Source organism: Callospermophilus lateralis, chromosome 4, assembly GCF_048772815.1.
Source record: "Callospermophilus lateralis isolate mCalLat2 chromosome 4, mCalLat2.hap1, whole genome shotgun sequence".
In the NCBI taxonomy this organism is placed as follows: domain Eukaryota; kingdom Metazoa; phylum Chordata; class Mammalia; order Rodentia; family Sciuridae; genus Callospermophilus; species Callospermophilus lateralis.
In genome coordinates this window covers 152,519,211-152,543,474 of record NC_135308.1, presented here as the reverse complement: position 1 = coordinate 152,543,474, position 24,264 = coordinate 152,519,211, and the positions used below count along the sequence as shown (strand labels likewise).

Sequence of the window (24,264 nt, the reverse complement as noted above, 5' to 3'; positions counted from 1 at the left end):
AGGTCTGAACATATTTCACAATTAGGAATCTTTTCCTTCCCCTGCTAGAACCACAAAAGGAACTTTCTCAGATCTTTACCTTGAGAACTTAACCTCACTGGGTTGGGAGAGATGAAATCCACAAAAGCATGCCCCCCCCTTAAAACTAAGGGCCCGGGGAGATCTTCACCCTTGTGTTGGCTCACTCAGCCTCCCACAATTCATGACAATGACCATTTAAGTGTTCTGATCAGCTCACAGATTCAGTGGCTCCTGCTCCAGGTAACCTGAGAGGTAAATCCAGGTAAATCCAGAGATTTTACTCAGACTTCATCCTCTTAGATCTACATATTTTGGAATGATACTCTATCCTGTAACTTCAGTTCTCTAATGGGTCCAAAAAAGCCATTGCTATCCAATTTGTACAGATTTGTTATAAGGATGAGAGTGACTACTCTGAGCTTCAGAGTGTGAAATTGGAAGTTGATCCATTTAGCCTTTTCATTTTGATTTAATATATATTTTTTAAAACCATGTAACCTATTTAGCATTTACATGTTTCCAAAGTTAAATCTGCAGACCAAATCTGTAAGACAGGGTATATTAAGTAAGATTTCACATTCTATCCCTGTTGCACCTACCCTGTATTCTCCTTCCCTATAGTAACTATTTATTTTTCTTCCTTCCTTCTGTGTGTGTGTGTGTGTGTGTGTGTGTGTGTGTGTTCGTTCCTGGGGACTTTACCACTGAGCTACATCCCCAGATCTTTATTTTTATTTTGAGACAGGGTCTTGCTAAGTTGCCCATGCTGGCCAGGAACTTGTGATCCACCTGCCACAAACTGCCTCAGCCTCATAAATTGCTGGGATTATAGGTGTACCCAGCCATGCCTGGCCCATTTCTAAGAAACAAAACAAAACCTGCCACCAACAAAAACAACCTATCACCATCACCACCAATGAAAACCTTTCTTATTTGTTCTTTGTGGCTGTGGTCTTTAAATAAACCTTCTACATGATTGTGAAGCTGAAGGTTTGGACCCACTTTGAGAGACCTAGGGATACATGTCACGAGGGAGTCAGTATATGTGCATTTGCAACAAGAAAAGGCAAGAGAAAGAGAGACAAATGGATTCCCAGTTAAGAGAATCACTAGAGAAGTAACCACCCCACCATTTCTACCACACTCTAGAAACTTAAAACGCCTAAAAAATCTGGTCCTAGGGGGATTCCAGGTCTGGTAATTCAGAGGCTCAAAGATGACACTATGCTCCAGCTTCTTTCCACACTTGTCTGCTGCTTGCTCTATCCTCTGCTAATTGGGCCTCATGAGCACAAGCTGGCTGTAGTTACTAAAGCATCTCAGTTTCCCTCACAATTCCCAAAGACTAAAAGGAAAAAAAAAAAAAAAACATGTCCCTTCCCTCTGGCCTTTCTTAAGAGTAGAAAAATGGGGAGGGGGAGCACAGTGGCACATGTCTGTTATCCTAGAAACTTGGGAGGCTGAGACAGAAGCAAATTTGAGGTCAGCCTCAGCAACATAGCAAGGCCCTAAGCAACTTAGCAAGACCATGTCTTAAAATTAAAAAGGGCTAGGGATGTAGCTCAGTGGTAAAGCACCTCCCAGGTTCAATTCCCAGCACTGGGGGAAAAAAAAGAGTAAGGAAACTTTCTCACATTCTTCTTGGAAGATTCTTTCCTGTGCCATTCATTGAACACCTGATTTTTACCTGCCTGCTCCAGGCAAAGGGCAAATTAATATTACGATAGGCTAAGATGAACCAAAATGGGCTGGGGAGGGCTCTCTCTATCTTCCTTTGAAACACAGACACCAGGTACATTAACCAAATCTGTTTGGTTACCAAGGAAGAGGGGGAGGAATGGGTAGGCAGGCAGCAAGGCAGCAGTGTGTGCCACACCATTTCAAGGAAGATCCGCCTTGCATAATATGATGCTGTGCAGTGGGAAGGGCCCTTCTGCTCAACTAACAAAACATACATCTTGTCCATGAATACCTTCACCCCAGGTCCTTGCCCCACCAGGGCACATGACCTCCAACTCTCCTGCATTTGATTCCCATCAACAGTTCACATGTGAGAAATAATATTCACTGCAGATGGCATGAATCTTTCTGCTTCAACTATTTCTCAAGATGAGATCTTCAAATCCGGGTTTTATGATTTGGTTTGACAGGTGCAAATAAGATACATGTCTCCAACTTTGCAAAGATATCTCTCTCTTCTTGTTCATGAGAATGGACTTAGTAGGCCGAAAGTCTTTATTCCTAGTAGCAGGTGGTTCTGCATCTAATAGACAGATCATACTCAGAGAGCTTGAATAAATAAAAGTGTACTTTTTAAATGCAAAAATGACTGGGAGAAAAGTTATGTATTAATGCTATTCCAAGAGAAATTTCAATGTGATTTTTAGGTCCTCTGAAATGTATGTAAACTGATGGAACTAAGGTAAGAAATGTTCTATTTATCTTTTTAAAATTTTATTTTTTTCTTTGTTAAACAAAAAAGTGATAATGTTTGCTACAAAACTCAAAGTATATGAGATTATATTGAAATTAATAATCTCTCTTCCCCTCTATAAATCTATGGAGATAACACATATCTACACTTAATGTGTGTGTGACTCCAATCTTTCTCTGAGCTCAAATATTAATAAATTACCAACTGATAGGAACGTTTCATAGTTTGTTTATGCCTTAAATTCTCTAATCTCTCCCTTACTCAAGGTCATTCAGGCTGCTTCCAGGTTTTTGTTTTTGTTTTGGCATCAGAGATAATGTTATAGTGACCGTCCTTGTCCATATGCCCTTAGGACTGGTGCTTTTATTTCTATGAAGTCAATTGCTATGAATGGGATTATTAAGCTATTAATTTGGGGGTGCAGTACCAGGGATTGAATTCAGGGGCATAGACCACTGAGCTACATCCCCAGCCCTATTTTGTATTTTATTTAGAGACAGGGTCTCACTGAGTTGCTTAGTGCCTTGCCATTGCTAAGGCTGGTTTTCAACTTGCAATCCTCCTACCTCAGCTCCTGAGCCACTGGGATTAAAGGTCTGCACCACCTCGCCCAGCCCCATTTAATATTTTACTGACCCTGGTGCATTGCTTTTCTCAAAAGTTTAGCAATTCATGCTTCCACCACCAATATGTGAAAGTGATAGTTTCTGTATGACCTTCCTTGTCCCATTATGACTTAAAAGATTTTTTTTAACCTAATGGTGAGTAAAATGGATGAATAATTGTTTTAATTTGTATTTTCTTGAGGATTAGTGAGGTCCAGCATGTTTTCTTGTGCCCAACTTTTGCACTTTGTCCTTTAAAACCTGCCTGTGTTAGCAACCTTGAAGTTGCTCGCAATGACACCTGCCCGTGGCATTCACACATCCATACACTTGGCTAACCCTGTCTCCTGGGTGTGGCTGGGCCAATTGTTCCTTCTAATGAACAGAAGAAGGTGGCAAAGGTGAGGGCGTGCCACTTCTGATTTTTTTTTTCCCTTTTCTATGGTTTCTTCTTTGAGGGTTTTATTTAAGAAGTCTTCCTGTTTCCAATATTACAAATACTGTTTATGTTTCTCTTTCAATCATTTTTATCATTCCATCCAAGCATTTAATCCACAGCTATCGTTCACTTTGGTGTTCAGATTTTCCCCCAATATAATTGACCACTTTTTCCCACCAAAACTATTGTCTTAGTCATTTTAGGTTGCCACAACAAATGCCCAAGACCCGGTGGATTAAACAACAGAAAGTAATTTTCTCACAATCATGGAGGCTAGATGTCCAAGGTCAAGTTTCCAGGTGTCTGGTTTCTGGGGAGGGCTTTCTTCCCGGGCGGCTGTCCTCTTGTTTGCCTTCACGTGGCCTTCCCTCAGTTGGTGCTGAGAGACAAGAGCCTTCCAGGCCTACCTGCCCTCTTCTTCCTCCCCATCCTGATCCTCCTCCTCCTCCCCCTTCCTCCTTGAATACTGATTTATGTTTGCGTGTTTTTCAGGGGGAAATTGTTGGTTTCTGGCATCATTAGTCCCGATGAGAGGAAACCCAGTTCTGAAACAAGTTATAGCAGCCTTTTCTCTTGTGTTCTGGTCATCATACTTTGTTTCAAAAAGGTAAAATTAAGCCCAGATTGTGTTGTAGTAAGTTATGAGAACTTACGATCATAAAGAAGAATTAAAATTGAATATAGAATTTCAAGCAAAAGCCATTTCAAACTCTGATTTTAGTTACTGTTTGTCCCACGGGTTTTGTCTGTTTCCTTTTTTGTATTGCTGAGTTTACCATGGTGAAATTTGCCAAAATATTTTTGTATCTTCCATTTCTGGTCACATCTCCCTGTTGTGTTTTGTTTTACTTTGTTTTTTTCCTCCCTCTTCTTGCTGGAGTACTTCCTCTAAGAAGACTTTCAAAGCGGATCTTTGTACTACAAACATTAATTATTTTGTTATCACATTGAAATGATAGTTTAGCTGGGTTTGAAATTTTAGGTCCCTAGTTCTACTTCAGTACTGGAACTGTTTACTATGTGGTCTCCTGGTAGATGTAGCTATTGAGAAATATGATTCCGATATTCATCTGATTCTTGTTCCTTTGTAGGCAATTTGCCTTTAGTCTAGAGTTATTTAGATTTTTATTTTTGACTTTGATGCACTTAAATGACATAAAAAATGTATCTAGGTATGTTTTTCCCTTACCTCTCTTATTTAAGAGTATATTTATTTGTACTTTCAGATCTTAATATTTGGATCTGAGAAATTCTATTACTATTTCATTAAATATTCCACTCTTGACATTTTCCCTCTTTTTCTAGGACTTCTGTTATTTGAATGTTGATGCTTCTACTTCTCTTTTCCATATCTCTTAACTTTTCTTTTTGACATTCCAACTATGTGACCCACCTGGTGCTTTCTGGAACGAATCTTCCACTTCTTTGATCTATTCTGCTATCCAACCTACTATTCAATAGTCAATCAAGTTTTTGTTTCAGTTTATTTTTTAATTACAGAAATTCCTCTTGGGCTTTTTAATACTATTTGCTTTACTGTATCACTTTATGTTTATTTAATATAATTACTTTTCTTTCTTGTTCTTTCAGCTAAATTTGCTTCACTTAGATCAGATTTCTCCTTTTAATGTTCTTTTCTTATACCAGTGGCCTCCCAAGAAGCCCAGTTGTGTTTTTTCTTAACAGTTCATATTCAGGGAAACGCCACTGTAATGCAGCCTGGTGCCTATTCTCATAGGGGTTCTCAACCATGAATTTGCCCCCAAAGGAGAAACGTTTGGTTGTGGCAACATGGGATAGGGTGGGGGATGGGTAGAATATTGCTATTGGCTTCTGGCATGTAGCAGCCAAGGATGTGCCTAAAAATCCTATTTACAGGACATTCCTCCAAACCCTTGCCAACAAAAGCCTGCCTGGCCAACATTTCAGTAGTGCCAAAGTTGAGAAATCCTTGATATTAGGTCCTCTGCCGGAGAGGAGGGTGCCAGCATATCCCTGGCCTCCGTCTTTCCTGATGAGTTTGGCTGTGGGGGGTACAGAGCGCCAGAGAGAGTGAGAGAGAGAGGACTCACCTCAGGATGGTGCAGTCTGGACTTGCATCCGGGACTTGATCTTTCACAAGGGTCGTGGTGAAGGAGAAGGAGGAGTCACTGCAAAGCAGGTGGGGTGAGGAGGAAGTGCAAGGGGCTGACCTGTCTGCTTGTTCCCATCCTTAACTGGTTCTTACCACCCATTGGGGCCAGAGTGCCCACTTGGATGCCACAGGGACAGCCCAGGAAGTACAGGGCTGGCTGCTGATTCTTCTGCCTCCCTGTGGCACTGGGTGGGAAAAGGTGCATCTAAAACCTCTTTGCCACCTCATCTCCCTGTCTCCATGCACGGGACTCGGCTCTGTCAGGCTCTGGGTTTTGATTCTCCCTCACATCCCAACCTCAGCACCTATGTGGCACCAGAGAATTTCCTGTGTTTACCTTAGTTTCACACAAATTCTTTCTGGCATTTTTGTGGCATTTATGGGGTGGGATTTGGTGGAAGGAATTAATGAGACCAAGCTAATCCATCATCTTGTCAGTTACCAGAATTCCCAAATATTTTTGAGTTTTGAAATTGTACATCTCTTTGATAAGACAAAAATCAATTTAAAACTAAAGAAATGTGCAAAAGTGTCCATTTGTGTGGTACCTGGGAGTGAGCCTCTTGGTTACCATGAGGTTCAGTGTAAGGAAGAGACCCAAAATATCAGAGCCTTACTTAAGATAAAAGTCTCTTTCATGCAAATGTGTAAAACAGAGGTGCTTCCGGTCATTTTTTCTTGAATGCTAGACTAAGAGGTTATCTTAGCATGGTTATTTCCATTAACTTACTGATCATGACTCTGTGAGCAGCCTGCAGGTCCTGCTTCACATGTGGCTGGCCAGCACACTGGGACAGTCCACAGGTCTAAGATGATCTCAAGCACGTGGCAGGTAAGTTGTCAAGGGCTGAGCTAGGTTCTCGGTGGGGGTCATGGCTGGGTCTTCAGTTTTCCTTCTTGAGCATCTTTCCTTATAGCTGCTGGAGCTTCCTCACAGGAGGCAAGTGTTCAAAATGGACTGTTCCAAGTCTGGGAGTCCAAGAGAAAGGAAGGGGGAGTTTTCAGTCTTCTCACACCTGAGCCTGCCAGTTCTCGAATGTTCCTTCTGTTGCATTTGATTGGTCACAGGAGTCATAGGGTCAGCCCAGGAAAGGGGTGGACATGTTCCACCTCTTGGTGGGAGAGTGGCATGCACATGTAGGGTGAGGAGGAGTTGCTGGGGGCCATCTTTGGAGGCTAGCAACATAGAAGTGTCTGGAAGTTGTCATAGGATAGCTCTGCTTGCCTTCTGTCAGCCAGAACTAAGTCTTAGGACCATACTTAGCTGCAAGGGACAGTGGGACATACAGTTTTTTAAACAGAACCTCCCTGTATCTACATAAAAACTGAGGGTTCAACCTTTATGGAAGAATGAGGAATCTTTAACAAAGGGTTGAAATGAGTCATGAAAACACAAATGGCCTGATGTGGTTGTCAGGAACCAGGACACAAAACCAAGGGGTGGTCTACCAAGAAGACCAGGAAAAACAACAGCCATGGAGCAGATGAAACATCTCACTGCAAGAATGTCATTTAGCACATCAGGTGACAAAATATGCCCTTAGAAATTATAAGTCACCAGTGTACCAATGACTGTCCAGTACTCACTGATTTCCCACTACCCACAAGGCATGGTACAGGGAGCAGCAACGACAGGCAGCTTAGCCCCTCCAAAAACCTTTGTTCAGAAGAGGTAAGTACTTTCATATTTGATAGTTTTCTAAATCCTTTTCTTAAACCCCACATTCCTAGTAGACATTTCTGGGTTTCCAAAACAGGTTAAGCCCCCACTGTGGACATCTGTGAGTTTTGCCTGCTTTAGCATAGATCTGTTCACACATGTTCTATTAAAAATAGCTCTAGGTCTGGGGCGGTAGCTCAGTGGTAGAGCACTTGCTGAGCACTTGTGGGGCCCTGGATTCATGCAAAAAACAAACAACAACAAGAACAAACAAACAAAAAAACCCTACAGTTCTATTTTTTTTCTTTGATATCACCCATTTCAGTCTATGGGATTGAATTATATGAAATAAACTATGTGGAATTGACTCCATCCACGTTTTCAGGAGATGGGGATGTGGCTCAAACCTAGCCTGGGATTTGGTAGAAGTCTTTCAAAGGAGAACTGAAACTGGATGGGCGAAATGCTCCATCTACCAGAGGCCACCTAGGGGGAAAGCCTGTCTGAATCCTGCATAGATGAACACAGAGGAGAATCCCAATGATGCTCTGTAAGAGGCTGGATCTAACCATACCTGAATTTTAGCTCTGAGATTTTGTAGATATGTCCACCAATAAATACACTATTTTTTTTAAACATAAGCACTCTTATTGATTTTCTGCCACTTGCAACCAAGACCCTAGTAAATAATTTTTTACAGTCTTTCAACATACCTTGTTCTCCTTTGAGACACTTGGTCAATATCTATTAATTACTGTTTCATTGTTGATCTCCCTTGGGGTCGCTCCTCCAACCAGGGATCAGCAGGTGGAATGGTGACTAAGCCTGCCCACATTGTTTGCATGAAGTGTCCCTGGGTGCCTCTCTCTTCTGGAATGCAGGACTGAACCCACCTTAAGCATGCATGTGTGTGGCTCCATGGCACTTCTGCTGAGGCTGGCTTTGAACTCATGATCTTCCTTCGCTCTGGAAATGGCAGGTGACTAAGAACACTGCCTCTCCTGCATACCATCAGGACAAACCCATCTCAGCCATGCTGTCACTTAGAAAGGTGCCTGGCCCATAATAAGTGTTCAGTAAATATTAGCAATACTGATTGCAACAATTAAAATCAATAATATGAGCATTATTTAAATTATTTTTCATTTTCTTTCATCTTCATTTAACAATCCAGGCTGGAGCACATGACACATTTATATGGTGCTGCCTTGGTCTTTACCTTTTTAAAATATTTTTCTTCATATGTTTGTTCCTCATTTAATTAGTTCCATCTTTATTGACTTTAGATTGTGTCTAATCTTTCTTTTCAGTATAAACATTGCCCTTGTATAATCACTTTGTGTACACATGCAAGTATGTGTAGGAAATATTGCTAGGATGGGCAAGGCCCTGGGTCCAATCCCCAGCACTGGGGGCGGGGCATTGAAAAGAAAGTGCAAATAGCAATTATAACCTTCTTGCTTTAATATTGCTATACCAACATTTTTTTTTTAAACTAGCATTTCCTTGGTGTATATTTTTCCTTTCTTTCTTTCTTTTTTTTTTCTTTTAGGGGAGTGTTCCTGGAGATTGAACTCAGGAGCACTTGGCCACTGAGCCACATCCCCATCCCCCTTGTATTTTATTTGAAGACAGGGTCTCACTGAATTACTTAGCACCTCACTTTTGCTGAGGCTGGCTTTGAACTCACGATCTTCCTGACTCAGCCTCCTGAGCTGCTGGGATTACAGGCATGCACCACTGCACCCGGCTTGGTATATATTTTTCTTACCATTGATTTTTAATCTTTATGTGATTTACTTTTAGGTATGTCTTATGTGATTTACTTTTAAGTGTGTAACTGGGTTAGTAGTCACTTCTTTATACTAGGTAAGTTAACCCATGTAGTGGTTTGAAAGGAGGTCCCTAATAAGATATGCCTACTTTCTAACACAACCTGTGAATGTGACCTTATCTGGACATACCTTAGATATAATCAAAAGACTCTTGAGATCATTTTGGCTATTCAGATGATCCCTAAATCCAATAACAAGTATCCCTATAAAAGACACAGAGGAGAGACATGGAGAGTCAAGGAGAAAGCTGTATGAAAGAGGTAGAGACTGGAGTTATGTAGTTACACGAAAAGGGATGCCTGAAACTGCCAGAAGCCAGAAGGAAGGAAGGACCTCCCCTAGAGCCTTCAAAGGGAGCACTGCCCTGTTGACACCTTGACTTTGGACTTCTGACCTCTAGAATATGACAGAATAAATTTCAGTTATTTTAAGTTACTACATTTGTGGTACTTTGTTATAGTAGTCCTAGGACACTAATACAACCTGTTTACATTTATTGTGATAAATAATACTCACACTCTTTTGTTTGTCTTGGTACTGGGGATTGAACTCAGGGGCACGTGACCACTGAGCTATAATAAAATCTTTTTATTTTGAGATTGGGTCTTGCCAAATTGCTGAGGTTAGCCTTTAACTTGTGATCCTCTCGCCTTAGCCTCCAGAGTGCATGATGGGATTATGGGTGTGCGCCATCACACTGGGCTCATACTTATTTTTAACATTTATGTTTGTGTTTCGTTTATCGCTGTTTTTGTTCACTATTTAATTTTTTTTTAATTTTGATTTGATTGATAGTTTTCCATACTGCTCCATTTCCTTCTTACTGATTGTATTTCTAGTCTTCTCATGGTTACCCTTAAAAATTTAGCTATATACATAATTAATCTTTTTATAAAAAAGAATTAAGTCACAAATAAAACAAAAACCTTAATGTGTTTCAACTGCCAAGTGAATACAATGCCCACTTAATAATGGTTTCTAGAATTTGTTTCACTTTTCTATATATAAAAAGTTAATGATTTTTATAGTGTATTATCAATTTATCCACACATTTATTAATCCCTGTCTGTATTCAGCATAGTTTCTTGATTTCCATAACTTTCTTCTTTCTAAAGAATGCACTGAGGGCTGGGGATGTGGCTCAAGCGGTAGCCCGCTCGCCTGGCATGCGTGTGGCCCGGGTTCAATCCTCAGCACCACATACAAACAAAGATGTTGTTTCTGCCAAAAAAAAAAACTAAAAAATAAATATTAAAAAAAGTTCTCTCTCTCTAAAAAAAAAAAATTCTAAAACAAACAAACAAAAAAAAGAATGCACTGATAGGTAATAAACTCTTTTAATCTCTGAATGTTGCTACATGTCTAAAATATGATGACTATTACTATTATGTATAAGTTGGCATCACTCTAACATAAAATTTAGCTGGGTATAAAAGTAGATTGATTTTACATAGAATATTAAAGAATTCATCTCATTTTTTATGGCTGCAAATTGTTATTGATGAGTAGTCTGCTTTCAATCTAATTACTATGCCTTTATAGATAATGTTATTCTTTCTTTTTTATTATTTTTTACTTTGACCATCTAAAGGCTTTCTCTTCCTTTGTTATTCTACTGTTTTACTATAGAGTACATAGGCATAGATTCACTTATATCTTTTCAATACTTGAAGAGGACTCTTGGTCTGAGGATATCTGCCTTACATTATTTTCTGGTACATACTCAACCTTATATATTCAAAAAGTGCTTTCCCAATATTCTGTTTCCTTCTTATGCCACTTTTAGATATGTGATGGAGGTTTTCAAATCTGTTCTTTGTATCTCTTAACAACTGTTCTGTATTTTTAAAACATCTTTCTGGGTTGCATTTTGGATCCATTCAGCACTATTTTCCAATGTACTGTTTGTTTCTTTCTTTTGCTAAGATCAGTCTGGAGTTTATCTCATCTATTGGATTTATTTCTGTAATTATTGGAATTTTACATATGCATATAAGTGTTTAAATTTTTTTCTATTTCTGTTTTATGTTCTCTAGTTCTCTACAGATGTTATTTTTCATTTATTTATTTAAGGGTACATTTTGTTTTTAGGTATTGTTTTACTTTCAGCTAGAATGAATCCATGTTTCAATTTTAAAATCTTATTTGTTTTTCTTAACTGTATTTTTTTTTTTTTTGCTGTGTTAGGGATCTTACCCAGGGCCTTACATTGCTAGGCACACCCTCTACCACTTGGTGTACCCCCAACCTAAATGTAAGACTTCTTAATGTGCCTTGAAATTTTGCCTTCAGGCTAGTTGTGAGAAGCACAGCTCTCTCTCTCTCTCACCTCCTTGCCCCACGCCCACCTTTTCTCTGTTCACTCTCCTCCCAGCCAGCACAGTGGTTCCACCAGCACCCTTTGTCCTGATCCAGGTCTTCTTTGGCAATATAGGGTTTCTGCCCCATGGTGATATTGAAGAAATGGCAAATATGCTGCCAAGCTGTCAGTGGGCAGTTTCATTTAGTTCCTGGTCATAAACTGTGCTGAGTTCTGTGCTCCCCCGACCACAGCTTCATGCAAGTCTCAGTCCAGGCAGCAGCTGGCACTGATTTTTTCTTTCCCCAGCCTCCTTTCACAGGTGGGGCAGCCCTGGGGCAGTCTCTGATTTCTGGCAACAATGTTGGCTGCAGAGAATCTTTCAGACCCAGTTACTGTGAAAAAGACAAACTCCTGGCTGCCATGGCCAGTTCCAAGTTGCTTACTTCTGTAGCTGAGATTCTCACTTTGCATTACAGTCCTGTTTTGTCAGTTAATGGAGATGTTTAATTTGTTTTTGAGCCTGGCTATTTTTGTTTAAATAAATAAATAAATAAATATATATAATGTTCATCGTTACTATATGTTTAGAAGAAAGGGTATCTCAATACATGACCTACAAAGGTAAATTTTCTAATATTCTAGAAAAAATATTTTAGAATCTTTCTAAAAATTTGGTTCAATTCCAGCTGGAACATCATGTGAGAATTTTTGATGGAAGATACATGGATGAATCTTTAAAATTTTATTATTTTCTAAACAACTGGTTTGTTCTGATTTCTCTTTCTTTTCTGAGGTGAATATGAGACATTCGTATTTTCCTGGAAAATCATCTTATTCTATTTTAAAACTGAAAAAATAAGATTCATATAATTGTTTTAGAGTATTTTCACTATTATTGTTTATTATTTTGTGTGTTTTCTCCCTTTTTTTTCACTACATACATTCTCGCTTTAATTCTAAAAATCCATTTGTTAGGCATTTCTGTATATCAATGACAAATCCTCTGAGAGAGAAATAAGGAAAACTGCCCCATTTACAATAGTCTAAAAAATAAATAAAATATTTGGGAATCAACGAAAGAGGTGAAAGATCTATACAATAAAAACTACAGAACCCTAAAGAAAGAAATCAAAGAAGACCTTAGAAGATGGAAAGATCTACCTTGCTCTTGGATAGAAAGAATTAATATTATCAAAATGACCATACTACCAAGAGCACTATACAGATTTAATGCAATTCCAATCAAAATCCCAATGGCATTCCTCATAGAAATAGAAAAGCAGTCATGAAATTCATTTGGAAAAATAAGAGACCCAGAATAGCTAAAGCAATCCTTAGCAGGAAGAGTAAAGCAGGTGGCATCACTATTCCAGACCTTAAACTATACTATAGAGCAATAGTAACAAAACAGCATGATATTGGCACCAAAACAGACTGGTAGACCAATGGTACAGAATAGAAGACACAGAGACGAACCCACAAAATTACAATTGTCTTAAACTAGACAAAAGTGCCAAAAACATGCATTGGAGAAAAGATAGCATCTTCAACAAATGGTGCTGGGAAAACTGGAAATCTATATGCAGCAAAATGAAATTAAACCCCTATCTCTCATCATGCACAAAAATCAACTCAAAATGGATCAAGGACTTAGAAACATAACCAGAGACCCTGTGTCTAATAGTAGCAAAAGGAAGTTGGGATTAGGTACTAATTCCTTAATAAGACTCCTATAGTGCAAGAATTAAAATCAAGAATTAATAAATGGGATGGACTCAAACTAAAAAGTTTCTTCTCAGCAAAAGAAATAATCTGTGAGGTGACTAGAGAGCCTAAATCTTGGGAGCAAATTTTTACCCCTCACACATCAGATAGAGCATTAATCTCTAGGGTATATAAAGAACTCAAAAAGGCTAAACACACACACACACACACACACACACACACAAACAAAACAAAACAAAACAAAACCCAAATAACCGAATCAATAAATGGGCCAAGGACATGAACAGACACTTCTCAGAAGATATACAATCAATCAACAAATATATGAAAAAATGTTCATCATCTCTAGCAATAAGAGAAATGCAAATCAAAACTACTCTAAGATACCATCTCACTCCAGTCAGAATGGCAGCTATTAAGAAGACATATAACAGTAAGTGCTGGCAAGGATGTGGGGGAAAAGACACACTCATACATTGCTGGTGGGACTGCAAATTGGTGCAGCAGATATGGAAAGCTGTATGGAGATTCCTTGGAAAACTTGGAATGGAACCATCATTTGACCCAGCTATCCCTCTCCTCGGTCTATACCCAAAGGACTTAAAAGCAGCATATTACAGGGAAACAGCCACATCAATGTTTATAGCAGCACAATTTACAATAGCTAAACTGTGGAACCAACCTAAATGCCCTTAAGTAGATTTTTTTTAAAAAAATGTGGCATATATACACAATGGAATATTACTCAGCGATAAAAGAGAATAAAATCATGGCATTTGCAGTTAAATGGATGGCACTGGAGAAGATAATGCTAAGTGAAATTAGCCAATCCCCAAAGAACAAATGCCAAATGTTTTCTCTGATATAAGGTGACTGACTCATAGCTGGGTAGGGAGAGGGAGCATGGGAGGAATAGGTAAACTCTAGATAGGGCAGAGGGATGGGAGGGGAAGGGATCAGGCAGGGGATTAGCAATGATGGTGGAATGTGATGGACATCATTTTCCAAAGTACATGTATGAAGACATGAATTGGTTTAAACATACTTTATATGCAAACAGAGATATGAAAAAATTGTTCTATATGTGTAATAAGAATTGTGATGCATTCTGCTGTCATGTATTTAAAAAGTAAAACCAATAAAAATAAAAAAATAAAAAATAAAGTACCCAGAAATAACCACACACACACAAAAAAAATCCCTTTATTAGACCTCTTTAACTCCTTAACTTTCTAATATATTAAATTGTTTTTAGTTTTTCCTTCTATTCTCAATATGTTTATTCCGTTTTTTCTAACTCCTTGAGTAAGATTATGAATTAATTTGTTTTCATCCTATATTATTTCTAAAAACTAATAATGTCTCGGACTATGTATAACTCAGTCATAGCTCATAAGTTTAAATATGAAATGGTTTCACTATTGTCACCTCCAAAATGTTCTGTAATTTTGATTTCCTCTTTGACTAAACAGTGGTGGTGATTTTTGTTTTCTCGGTTTTCTAGTTTCATCATTGATTTTCATTTCCTTGCACTGTGATTGGAGAAGGATATGTGATATGTGTGTATGTATGTATATATATATTCATGAGAATATAATAACTTTCACCTTGGTTGTGGGCAGCTCAATGCATTAGATTCTATTTAGGCTTTTTATCAACTTCCTTATTTTGTAAATATTTATCTGTACGTATAGAGAGATGAATTCTCTTACATCTGTTTTTATCTCCCCTTTTATTTGCTGGTTTTTGTTGTTTTGAATTTGGATGGTCTTCACCTCTAGTCTTTCCCCCAACCCTGCTGTGGACTCTCTGCTCATTTAGTTGGAATTTCCCATGGTTTATTTAGTAAGAGCTTGTGGACACTGTATGTTCAGTATGTTCTTGTTTTTTGCTTTTCTATTTGAAAGAGAAAAGAAGGCTGGGTCTGAATCTTACATTTCTGAAGAATTCATGGGTGTTGCTCAACTTTCTTCCTGTGTTGATGTTGCAGTGAAGTGTGGGTCAGTCTTCATTTTATTCCATCATAGATGATTTAATTCTTTTTACACAGAAGCCACAAGTATTATTTATTTCTCTTTGATACCCAGTAAAGCTTTTACTTTCAGTGCTAGCCTTTTTGTACCAAATATTCAAGGATATGACGGACCCATCTAGCTGTGGTATAAAGTTTTATTTTTTTCCAAAAACGTATCTTTTTTGAAAAAAACTTTTTAGTTGTACATGGGCACAATATCTTTATTTTGTTTATTTATTTTCATTTGGTGCCGAAGATCAAACTCAGTGCCTCACATGTGCGAGGCAAGCGCTTTGCCGCTCAGCCACAACCCCCAAATAAAGTATTCTTTTTAAAAAATACATTTTTATATTTTGATAGACCTTTAATTATTTATATGTGGTGCTGAGAATCGAACCCAGTGATTCACATGTGCCAGGCAAGTGTGCTACCGCTGAGCCCCAGCCCCGGCCCAAAGTATTCTTTAATGTAGTTTTGACAATTTTTTTTTGTCCAAATTGCTTGGCATTCTTCTTTAGGAATCTCAATTTTGTATGAGATAAATCTCCTTTATCTTCAAATCTGTCATTTTCCCCCTCTAGTCCTCTTTAAAAATCCACTGTTATGGAAAAAGTAGTACACAGAAAACTGTAAACATTTTACATGTATGGTTGGATGGGTATTGACAGACAAACACATCTGTATAACCACTGTCACAATCAATATGTAATATTTTCATTATCCTAAAACATCTCCTTTTACTCCTCAATTCTTATGCCACTCCTATCCCTACCCAGCCATTGATCTTCTTTCTATCACTATAGATTAAGACATCTTCCCCAGAGTTTCTCAAAGATGGAATCTTGTAGTATATACATCTCATGCCTGATTACTTTCACTCAGTATTACGTTCTTGGGCATTGACCCACTTTGTTCCATCCATCTGCAGACTTGTTCCTTTTAATTCAGAGGAGTATTACATTATGTAAATATGCCAGTTGTCTAGCCATTCACCTATTTGGATGATTATTGCTTTGGGCTGTTATGTGTAAAATTGCTATGAACATTCATGTACAACTCTTTATCTGTAGCAGCTCGGTGGGTCCTTTAGCTCATGCAGGATAGAAGTTAAACAAGGCTGACAAAGAATGAGTTAATAAGAATTATTAATGCATTTTTCACATGGCTAGGTGGCTGCCCCATAGGCAAAGTAGCAGCAGAGGTGGCTACTCACAGGCAGGGTAGCAAGGAAATCAAGGAGTGAACAGCACATACATGTTTTGAGGCTATAAATTAACATATTCATAATCTATGTTGGGATCTAAAATGTGTCTAAAATTGTGTTTGGCCTCCCTCCTGAGCATATCTTTATTAAAAATATTTTTTAGTTGTTGATGGACCTTTATTTTTTTTTATTTATATGTGGTGCTGAGAATCAAACCCAGTGCCTCACACATGCTAGGCAAGCACTCTTCCACTGAGCTACAACTCCAGTCCCTGAGCATATCTTTTAGCATCTTGTTTACATGCATTTAAATGAGGGTCTTGGTTACTTTGGCCAAGCGGATATGGTCATATCTGTTTGTGCCGGTTTTATGCTTTCTTGTTTGTCTTCAACAACAGATGTAGTTGGGAAGGTCCTTCTGCCACTTATCGCAGGCAGAGAGTATACAGTCATTTTTTCAATAGTCACCAACATAAACTTTAGTCACATACTCCTATGTCACATGTACAACTTTTATCCATCAGCAATGTATTAGAGTTTCAATGTGTCTACTTTATTTTCAATATCACTTGATATTTGTCCAATTAAACAATGTTAGTCACCCCAATGAGTATACTATGTATCTCATTGTAGTTTTTCTATAATTCTTTAAAAATTTAGCATTCAATATAGTTTCATTTGTTATTTTATTGCCATATATAATTAAATTTGAATTTAGATAATTTTAATAGCAGTTCTGAGAACTCTTTCTTTTCAATACTGGGGATTGAGCTCAGGTGCCCTTTACAACTGAGCTTTTACTCCAGTGCTTTTTATTTTTTTATTTTGAGACAGGGACTCACTAAGTTGCTGAGAGTCTTACTGAGTTGCTAAGACTGGTCTTGAACTTGTGATCCTTCTGCATCAGCCTCCTGAGTCTCTGGGATTACAGGCATGTGCCACATACCCAGCAGGAACTCTTACTTTCTATAATTTTTAAAGATAAATTTTTAATTTAAGAACAGTTTATCCAGGTGTGGTGGCACAAAGCTGTAATCCCAGCTACTCGGGAGGCTGAGGTAAGAGGATTGCAAGTTGGAGGTTAGTCTGGACAACTTAGAAAGATCCTGTAACAAAATGAAAATTTTAAAAAGTGTTGTGGATATAGCTCAGTGATAGAGCACTACCTAGCCCCCCCACAAACAAAACGAAACGAAACAAAACAAAACACCAGTTTAAATTTACAGAAAAACTGCAGAGATCAACTGCAAAGTTCACTTACACCTCACTCTCAAGTTTCCCTTAACATCTAACAATATTAAGGCATACTTAATAATTATGAACCAACATTGTTACATTATTATTGACTTAAACTCAGTATTTTATCTGGATTTCCATGGTCTTGTCCTGATGACTTCTCTTCTGTTCTAGAATCCTATCCAAGATATCATATTACATTTAGTTGTGGTGTCTCTTGTAAGGACCTCTGGGCTTTCTGTTGTCCTTCTCATTTCAACAGTGAGAACGTGGTTCCCATTATACATCATCATCTACTTAATTGTTCAATTCTATTACATGTGAATATTGATACAAGAATTATTAACTTCAAGGAACAACTTTATCAACTAGAGCACACTCTTGTATGCAATTTTTTGAGCCTATACAGATGCAATTTGTTTCCAAAGCAACTTAGGTCAACTGCTCTTCCTCCCACCTCTTTCAGTGTGGCTACTTCATAAGTTTGTAACAAGTTAGATTGTTTTGTCTCAGTCTACATTCCATTTTGGGATTCCCCAACTTCTTAAGTGTTTTTTTTTTTTAACTTTACATAAAGTTCACTCTTTGCACTATAAAGTTTTATGGGCTTTTGACAGAGTCATAATGTCATATATTCACTCTTATAGTACCATATGGAATAATTTCTGCATCTTAAAAAATCTCCTATACTTTACCTATTCAACTTCCTTCATAACCCACAAACTCCTTGCAAACACTGCATCTCTGTTTTCACTATGTCTTTTTTTTTTTTTTAACCAAAACAGTTTTTGCCTTTTCCAGATTCTTTCAAGTAGAAATACACAATCAAAATTTATCCATGTCTTTTAGTGGCTTGATAGCTCATTGCCTTTTATTGCTTTTAATACAATATAGTTTCACTATCCATGTATGTATTGAAAGACATTTTGGTTACTTCCAATTTTTTAACAATTATGAATAAAACTGCTGCAAACATTCTGATGCAGATTTTTGTGCTAATGTTTTCAAACAAGGTGGGCACATACATATCGCCCTGATTTCTGGATTGTATGATAAAAGTATGTTTAGCTTGGTAAGAAAACATCTCACTGTCTTGTAAAGTGACTGTACATTTCGCATTCTACTATCAATGAGTGAGAAATCCTATTGCTTTCCACCCTCACCAGCAATTTGTATTGTCAGATTTAATTTATCTTTTATTTAACCATTCATAGGTATGTAGTAGTATCTCATTGTTTCAATTTGAAAGTTCCTGATGACAAATGCTTTTAAGCATCTTTTTATATGCTTATTTGACATTTGTATACTCTTCTTTGCCGAGGTATGTATTCAGATCTTTGGCACATTTTATGTGGGGTTGTTTTCTTATGATGGAACTTGTGAGTTCTTTGAACATTTTGAACATAAGTCCTTTACAGATATGTGTTTTCCTTATAGTCTGGCTTATCTTTCTCTGAGCAGAGTTTTTAATTTAAACAGTCTAACTTGTTAATTTTTCTTTTATGGATCATGATTTCAGTGTTGTTTCTAACTCATTTCCAAATTTAAGGTCACTAAGGTGTTCTGTTTTCTTCTAAATACTTTTTAGTTTTGAACTTTATATTAGATCTATGATTCATTTTGAATTAATTTTTGTGAAAGGTATAAGGTCTATGTTTAGGTTCATTTTTTAAAAAATATGGATATCCAATTGTTTTAGTACCTTTTGAACAGAATATTATTTTCCCAGTGAAATGTCTTTTCTATCAAAGATAAGTTGACATTTGTATAAAGCTATTTCTGATTTCTCTATTCTGTTTGTATTAGGGTTTTCTAGAGACACAGAATCAACAGGAAGTATAATTATAAAAGGGGATACTAATTAGATTGGCTTACTACACCAGAAGCTGGATAGTCTACAATGGCTGTCTGCAGGCTGAAGAGCTGGAAGAACCAGTAGCTGCACAGTCCAAGAGGCTGAAGTCCCAGATCAAGACAGATCAACGGTACTACCCTAGTCCAAAACCAAAGGCTTCTGGAGAATCTGCTTTGGAAGAGTGAAGAAGTTAGAGTCTAATATCCTCAGACTATCCTTAGATTATCTCAGCATCCATTAAGGACCCATTCAAAATAGAATCTAGCTTGCATCTGCTGCTGCCTCCTTGTTCTTCCAACTTTTATTCCATCCAAGCCATCATCCTATTGGTCAGTGCTGCCAGTGCTAGGGAGGGGCTCCATTTCCCCATGCTAATCATCCCTAGACACACCCTCATCAACACACCCATAATCCTCTTAATCCTGGGCATCGCTTAATTCAATGAAGTTGACAATTCAAATTAACCATTACATGTTCCATTAATCAACGTGTCAATTCTTGCCCACATTGTTTTCATGCTGTCTTCATTATTATAGCTTTATAGTAAGTCTTAGAATTGGGTGCTGAGTCCTCCAACTTAGTTCTTTTTCAGAAAGAAAAAAAGTTTTAGTATAAACTTCAGAAACATTTTGGCAATATTCAGAAAACAACTTGCTGGGATTTTGATTTTGATTGTCTTGAATCTATATGTCAAGTTGGGAAACTTTATATCTTACCAATATTGAGTTTTTCAATTCATGAACATTGAATAGTGCTCCATTTATTTAGGTCTCTTATGATTTATTTTATCAGAGTATTGCAGTTTCCTCATATATATCCTGTATCTATTTTGTTAAGGTACTTTTTACAGCTTAGAATGTGCCTATCAGAATGACTGTTCCACGTGAGCTTGAGAAGAATGTGTCTCCTGCTGTTGTTGGATGGCATATTCTATAAATGTCAATTCGATAAAGACGGTTGAGAGAGCTGTTCAGCTCAACTATATCATTACTGACTTACTGTCTGCCAGATCAGTAAGTTACAGAAATAGAGATGTTGAATTTTCTACCTGAAACCCTGGATTTATCTATTTTTCTTTCATTTATATTAGTTTTTGGTACATGTATTCTCTTGTTAGGTACAGACACATGAAGATATTTTGTATTTTTTCCCTTGTTCTGAAGAGTGGTCTGAAATTCATAGTTATTATAGCTTTCTTTTGGTTAGTGTTAGAATAGCATCTTTTTCTCTATCTCTTTACTATTTTTTTTCCTAGTAGCTATGCCTATAACAATAAGCAACCTCTTATCCTTGCTTCTGTCCTACTTTCACTGTTTTCCACAAAATCAGAGGAAGGCTCCCTCAATATGCATTTGTTTCCTTTTTTTGTTTGTTTGTTTTGTTTTGTTTTGTTTTTGTTCTGGGGACTGTACTCTTGACCTCTGAGCCACATCCCCAGCCCTTTTTTGTACTTTATTTAGAGACAGGGTCTCACTGAGTTGCTTGGTGCCTTGCTTTTTGTTGAGGCTGGCTTTGAACTCATGATCCTCTTGCCTTAGCCTCCCAAGCCACTGGGATTACAGGTGTGCACCACCGTGCTCAGTGAATTTGTTCTTTTTGTTCTTATAGTATATTTGCACCTGTTATCTCGTCTGTGCTGACTGCAGTTTCCTGGATAGTACGAGTTTGAACTTGTTGAATTGCAGGGAATACTGGATGTATTTTAAGGAAGAAATATGGAGTTTATTTTAAGGATATCAGGGAATCTAATAAATATAAGACCATAAAGCTAGACAATGACAGTTCCAAGACTAGATCCTTTACTTTTAACCTTTTTGGGTATTTATATTAAACTAGGCTTCTTGTATCCAGCTGATATTGGGTCTTTTGTTTTTTTTTTTTAAATCCATTCTGACTCTCCCTGTCTTTTAATTGGTATGTTTAAACATTTCACATTAAAAATGGGTATCAGTATAGCTGGATTAATATCTACCATGTTTGTAACTTTGTTCTTTGCACCCGTTATTAGTCTGTTCCCCTTATTTTTCTGTCTCCTATATTTTAATTGAGCATTTTATATTATTCTATTTAATCTCTTAGATATCAACTACACTTCTTTAAGATTGTTTCACTAGTTGTTCTAGAGTTTCTGAAACACATTTTTTAACTAATCTAAGTTTACTTTCACTATAACTTAGTGGGTAGTGGAGACATCTTACAACAGCAGTCCCAATCTCTCTCTCATCACTTATGTCATTGCTGCCATTATTTCACTGTCCATATCATCACTCAACAAATTATTATTACTTTAACCAAATTTTAGATCAGTTAAGAAAAATAAAAGATTTTATTTTACCTTCATTTTTTTTTTTCTGATCTAATTCTCTTCCTTCCTTTATATAGTGCAAATTCCTGACCTGTGTCATTTCCTCCCTCCTGAAGGAGGTATTTAACCCTGCAGGTTGGCTGGCAATGAATTCCCTTAGATTTTGTTTGTCTGAGGAAGCCTTATTTTTTCTCCACTCCTAAAGAGCACTTTTGTTGGATACAGAAGTCGAGATTGGTAGCTTCTTTCTTTCAACACCTGAAATATTCCATTCCATTTTCTTCTTGTTGGCGTCATTTCTGAGAAGGCTACTATAAATTTTATCCTTGTTTCCTTAAGGGTTCTCTTCCCCTTCTGGAGTCTTGCAAGATTCTTTCTCTGTCTTTGGTTTTCTGCAGTTTGAGTATTATAGGCCTGGGTGGAGGTTTTGATATTTATACTTGGTATTCTTCAAGCTTCCTGGATCTGAGGTTTGGTGTTTGTATTCAGCTTTAAAAAGTTTTGGCCATTATCACTTCAAATATTTGTTTTTCTCTGCTCTTTCTTCCTTTGATTTCCAATTAGATTACATATTTTGAAAATGTGAAAATTGTTCCAGAATTCTTAGAAGTTCTCCCTTTCTTTTTCTTTCTTTTCTCTTCATTTCTGTTTGGGAAGTTTCTATTGATATAGATCAATAAGATGGCTTCAAGCTCACTGATTCTTTCCTCAGCTGTATTAATTTAACTATGAAACTGTGGAAGGCATTTTTCATTTATATTAATTTGTTTTTGATCTCAAGCATTTGATTATTTCTTAGAAATTTCACCTCTATCCTCTTATATTACTCATTTGTTCTCATGCTTTTGTCTACTTTTCCATTAGAATTTTTAAAAAAATATTTTATTAGTTGTTGATGGACCTTTATTTATTTATATGTGGGCTGAGAATTGAACCCAGTGTGTCATATTCTAGGCAAGCGCTCTACCACTGAGCCCCAGCCCCAGCACCCACCATTAGAATTCTTAACATATTAATCATATTTATTTTGAATTTCCTGTCTGATGCTCTGTGTCATACCTGAGTCTGATTCTGATGCTTGCTTTATCTTTTCAGACTGTGTTTTTTTCTTGTTCCTAAAGAATCTGGTAGTTGTTTTTTTTTTTGTTGTTGTTGTTGTTGTTTACAGCTGGACATGTTGTACTGGGTAATAGGAACTGGACCTTTAGTGTGAGGATTTTATTAATCTGGTTAGGCCTGGGGCTGTGTCTAAGGAGGTGTCAGAAAAGTCAAATTCCTCCAGTGTTCTGTCTTTTCCTACTCTCTCGACTTTGGGCTTCCCTAGGTACCCTTATCAGAGAGTGTGGCTTGCAGCTCTGTCAGCCACAATCCAGTTACCCTGGGCCCTGTGAGTGGTGATATGGGTGGGGAAGGAAAGCATTCTACAACCTCATGTTTAAACCTCAGTGTACTAGTGGGCTGTGTCCCTAGCCTGTGGGTTTCTCTCTTGGCATAGTTTTTCCCCTCTAAGTGAGAGAGGAGTTCAAAAGGTGTCCAGGAGGTAGCAATGCCCTTCCCCGGCATGGAATGACCTCTGGTGTAGTCTTTTTCTCTGAGTGGGTCTTTGTTATGGAGAACATGGTGGTGTATCTCAATGATAATTCCTCTCCTGCCTCTGCCAGAGCCAGGAGGACTTTCTGGCATATTACTATAAAAACCTGGTGGGATTACTGGAGGTAGAGCCCATAAAAGCGTGAGGGGCCCCCTAAAAGAGAAGGCACCAGAAGTCTCACTCGCAGGCTGTTTCAAACTCACCCTCCAGAAGATCATAATTACCATTTGATTTTCCCACTGGTTTAGCTCTGGTGGTTTCTGCTCTAGGCCAAGAAAATCAGACGCCTCTCTAGATGTGCCTGACTCCAGATTTCAGGGTGACTTTTGACCTACAGATTCCATTCTTTGATGGGTCCAAGAAAGGCCACTGACTTTCAGTTTACTTGTTTGTTTACTTATGTATTTATTGGTTTTTTTTTTTTTTTTTTTTTTTTAGAGAGAGTGAGAGAGGAGAGAGAGAGAGAGAGAGAGGGAGAATTTTTTAATATTTATTTTTTAGTTTTCGGCGGACACAACATCTTTGTTTGTACGTGGTGCTGAGAATCGAACCCGGGACGCACGCATGCCAGGCGAACGCGCTACCACTTGAGCCACATCCCCAGCCCCCTTATGTATTTATTGTAATAAAAGGAACAGCAGATTCCATGCTCTTTACTTGTGAGAGCAGAATGTGGAAGTTCTCCGATCCTTTTTTAGCACTTTGATCATTCCTATTTCATGGGAAGGCACCTAGATGAGCCCCCACAACACAACCATTATATTGAAGGGACAGGAATTTGTTGAGTTCATTTAAAAAAAACAACGATTTCATCTACTGTCTCTTTAGTTCTGCTCGTGGGCTGCTTCTTTCCCTAGATCTGGATGAAATTTCAAGCAAGATCAGTAGTTTTCTAGGCAATATT

At 37.7% G+C, this 24,264-nt stretch overlaps 1 protein-coding gene across 1 annotated transcript in view; it reads right to left on the bottom strand.

The window, feature by feature from the left end:
• Positions 1–6,563: 6,563 nt before the first annotated feature.
• Polr3b (RNA polymerase III subunit B) overlaps positions 6,564–24,264 on the bottom strand; it is a 174,172-nt gene continuing 156,471 nt past the window's right edge. Inside the window, exon 28 of the mRNA XM_077109324.1 lies at positions 6,564–6,602. Within this exon, the coding sequence (XP_076965439.1) occupies position 6,602 (1 nt within the window). The 3' untranslated portion in view covers positions 6,564–6,601. The remainder of the gene's footprint in view (positions 6,603–24,264) is intronic.